Source organism: Octodon degus, unplaced genomic scaffold (genome assembly GCF_000260255.1).
Source record: "Octodon degus isolate 3935 unplaced genomic scaffold, OctDeg1.0 scaffold00200, whole genome shotgun sequence".
Lineage (NCBI taxonomy): Eukaryota > Metazoa > Chordata > Mammalia > Rodentia > Octodontidae > Octodon > Octodon degus.
In genome coordinates, this window is record NW_004524776.1 from 3,554,014 (window position 1) to 3,557,528 (window position 3,515).

At 41.0% G+C, this 3,515-nt stretch overlaps 1 protein-coding gene across 1 annotated transcript in view; it reads left to right on the forward strand.

Annotated features, from left to right (window-relative positions):
• The window catches only part of Fopnl (FGFR1OP N-terminal like), a 16,054-nt gene that overhangs the window by 521 nt on the left and 12,018 nt on the right, over positions 1–3,515 (forward strand). The window contains exon 2 of the mRNA XM_012517649.2: positions 2,224–2,421. Coding sequence (XP_012373103.2) covers positions 2,224–2,421 — 198 coding nt within the window. The remainder of the gene's footprint in view (positions 1–2,223; positions 2,422–3,515) is intronic.

A 3,515-nucleotide genomic window follows, 5' to 3' on the forward strand; every position in this document is an offset into this window, starting at 1 on the left:
CGAGGCTGAGCCCGGGGCTGGCCGGCTCGCTGGTCCTGCAGCGGCTTGTGCGGCCGCGAGCTGCTGCTTGGCCGGCGGGAGGGACTGGAGGCACAGTGCCCTGCCTCGGCCGTTGTCATTTCTCGGAAAGCTTCCGAGAAAGTAGTTGTGGGGAGGTCAGTGATATTTGTATGCATGAACCTCGAAACCGACATCCAGGCACGCAGTTGTGATTGTACGTTGTCAGACTCTTCTCGACCCCCGAGGCGTCTAGTTGATGGCCCAAAGCAGCCCAGAGCCCATTTGATAGATGGGAAATGGAGGTTCTGAGAGGCGCGGTAGTTTGCTTTCAGTTGAGCTAGGAAGAGGTTCCGGGAGTAAGATAAGCCCCCGGTCTTAGTTGCTGAACTGTACTGCTGCCCAGTGAATAAAATCAGCGTACTTAGAGTCTAAGCAGTAGAAATTTGGAAAGAAAACAGTTGAATGTCTTTCAGAATATGATTTGGTAACCACTGATATAAATATTCATGTGGACACTGATAAACAGGCATGCAACAGGCAGGCCTCTGTCCACAAGATCAGACTTCACATGAATCACTGGACTCTTTCAGGAAAATACACATGACATAACATTGCATACAGTTTCAGGAGGCTTAAAGATATTATTCCAGGTTAAGGGTTAAAATGATGGCATAACTCTTGAGGTATAGGGGTGCCCTACACAGAATTAGGAAGCACTTTATTATATTTTTCCTGCATTCCCTAGCTCTCCATATGCTTTATGTTCACAAGAAACTGAAGGAAAACTTGCTTGGTAACCAGTTACCTCTCATTTTGGGGGCCTTTACCCTTGGTAAATCACTTTCACATCTTGCTCTTAAGCTGGCCCTAAGTGTGAGAGGTAGAATTCATTACCCTGGAGAAGGCAACTGAGGCATGGTTTACATGCTAGCCTTCCGAATTCCAGCTTCATTAATTTTCATTTCTCTGCTGAGTGTGAGGCTCTGCTGTGTTTACACAAAGTAATTAGGGCCGAATCCTTGTCACAATGGGGAAAAACTCCAGTCCATCTGGGTTCCGAAGAGAGAATCTGAAAATGCAGCTTCGGTTATGACCTTCGTATGAAAAGGCTTTGCTTTCCTTTAGGGGCCTGTTAAAAGTCTGGGGCCAGGGCTATATAGCTCAGTGGCACAGCACCTGCCTGGCAAGCACAAGGTCGTGAGTTTGATTCCTGGGCCAAAACCAAAAATAAATCATTGATTCATAACTGTACTTAACATCCTGGGAAAAGTTTGAGGAAATGATTTAACAATAAGCACAAAAAAAGCAATGAAGTGTCTAGTAAAGATTGCAACCCTTTTTAATCATATGTTCCAAGAAGTCTTCTTGTCTTTTGTCAAAGCAAATTGATGCCTGTGTCTCTGTGGATATGTGCTCTTTATGAATTTTTGTTACCGTGGTGTGCTGCTATAGCGCTTCCTGGTTATTCCATTAGGGTTGTGCACATCACTGGTTTATGTACTAAAAACATGGCATGACTTTCTCTGAAGGAGTGTAGTTGTTTTCTTTATTCATCTTTTTAGAGCAGAGGTAGTGACACTCAGAACTCATCTGCAATGGCAAATACCCTTGAAAATATGACAGACCTCAGTGAGCTCAGGTCCTGGTAGGCTGACTATATTCTGTTCCCCTTTTATTCCTCGCTAAAGGGCATGTAGCAGATTATAATCCCTGACAATGATGCAGTTGTATGGCAGTGGTGGCAGACCTTGGCACGTGTGCTCAAATTGGCTGTTATCAGTGAGAAAGCTCTAAAAGGGTCGCCATCACTGCTATATGGAATAAACTTGAACTCATTCAGCTATAATAAGAATAAATTAGTAGGCTGGAGAGATGGCTCAGTGGTCTAAAGCACCTACTCGGAACAAGCTTGGCAAAGTACAGGGACTGCGGTTCAATCCCCCAGCACCACATGCCAGCGAGCCGCGCCCCCTGGTGGGCTGAGCTGGCCACACACACACAATGAATAAATAAATAAATAAATAAAAAAGAATAAATTAGTATGACTTGGAAACTTTCTTACAAAAATGATATGTAAGAGTTAATGACATTGTTCATTTTGTCAGTGTTTAAATCAAGAACTGCATTTGTGTCACTTACTTTTTAAACGTTTTTTCTTTAGAACATGCCAGGAATGACAAAATTTATTATATATTTGAAGCACTAATATTTTGTATTTAACAGTTTTAAAGGACACCTTGGAAAAGAAGGGGGTCCTAGGGCATTTAAAAGCAAGGATCCGAGCTGAAGTATTCAATGCCCTGGATGATGATTGTGAACCTCGACCATCATTGTCTCATGAAAACCTCTTAATTAATGAGTTAATTCGGGAGTATTTAGAATTCAACAAATACAAGTACACAGCATCTGTTCTTATAGCAGGTAAGTGATCATTGTTTATCACTTGAGACAAAATCTGCTTCCCCTCCCTATCAGTTCACAGTGTGCAGCTTAGAAATCTAATTTCACTGCCAAATAGTGCCATCTGCATGACTGAAACATAAAATCACATGGGTTCTTTTTGTAGAGCAAGTTCTCATGAGGCTTTTACTGTTGGGAAAATAACAGCTAGACTTTCCCTTCCACATAGTTTAGTATTAAGCATACATCTTAATTTCATAGCAACTGTTGCTTTTTATTGGCCTAAGGATCTTTTGTCCATACTTCTACTTTCTTCTGTGATAGATAGCTGAGTAGTGCCGTTCACACTCAGAAAGGAAACAATGAAAAAAAAAAAACAGTGTTTAAAAATATTAATTAGTTGTCTTGAACTTGGTTTTCTCTAGAATAAAATATGACAATAGTCATTTTATATTGAATAATCAGCTTTTTAAAAAAGTGCATCTCACGTATAAAATTTACTGTTTTTACTATATAATTGTATGCCTTTAGTCAGTGGCATCCAATTGTATATCACAGTCACTGTCATGATATAATGGTATAGTACATTTCTGTCACCTCAAAAGGTTCTCTGACCTTTTGTGAGAATCACTCTTCACCTCCCCCATAGCACGTTACTGACTTGCTGTTCTCCTCTTATCCTTGGCCTTTTCCAGGATGTCACATAATTGGGACCACAAGGGTGTGTGTTATCTTTTGAGTGTGCTTCCTTTGTTTTAGCATGATGCACTTGAGATTCAGTGAGATTTACTTTCTTCTGCGAATATCATTATTTACAAGAAAAATAGTATGGTTGTGCTTTACTATCAATTGATGAGACATTTGAATTCTTTCTAGATTTTAGCAATTATGAATCAAGTCATCAAAATATTTATTGTTTTAGTTTGCTTTTTTTGAGACAGGGTCTTGCTTTAGAGTTCAGGCAGACCTTGAACTCACTGTGTAGCCCAGGTTGGCCTCAAATTCACAGTGATCATTCTGCCTCACCCTCCTAAGTACTGGGATTGCGTACTGTACCACCATGCCCAGTTGCTGTGTATGTTTGTATACAAGTCTGTCTGCCTGCCTGCCTGCCT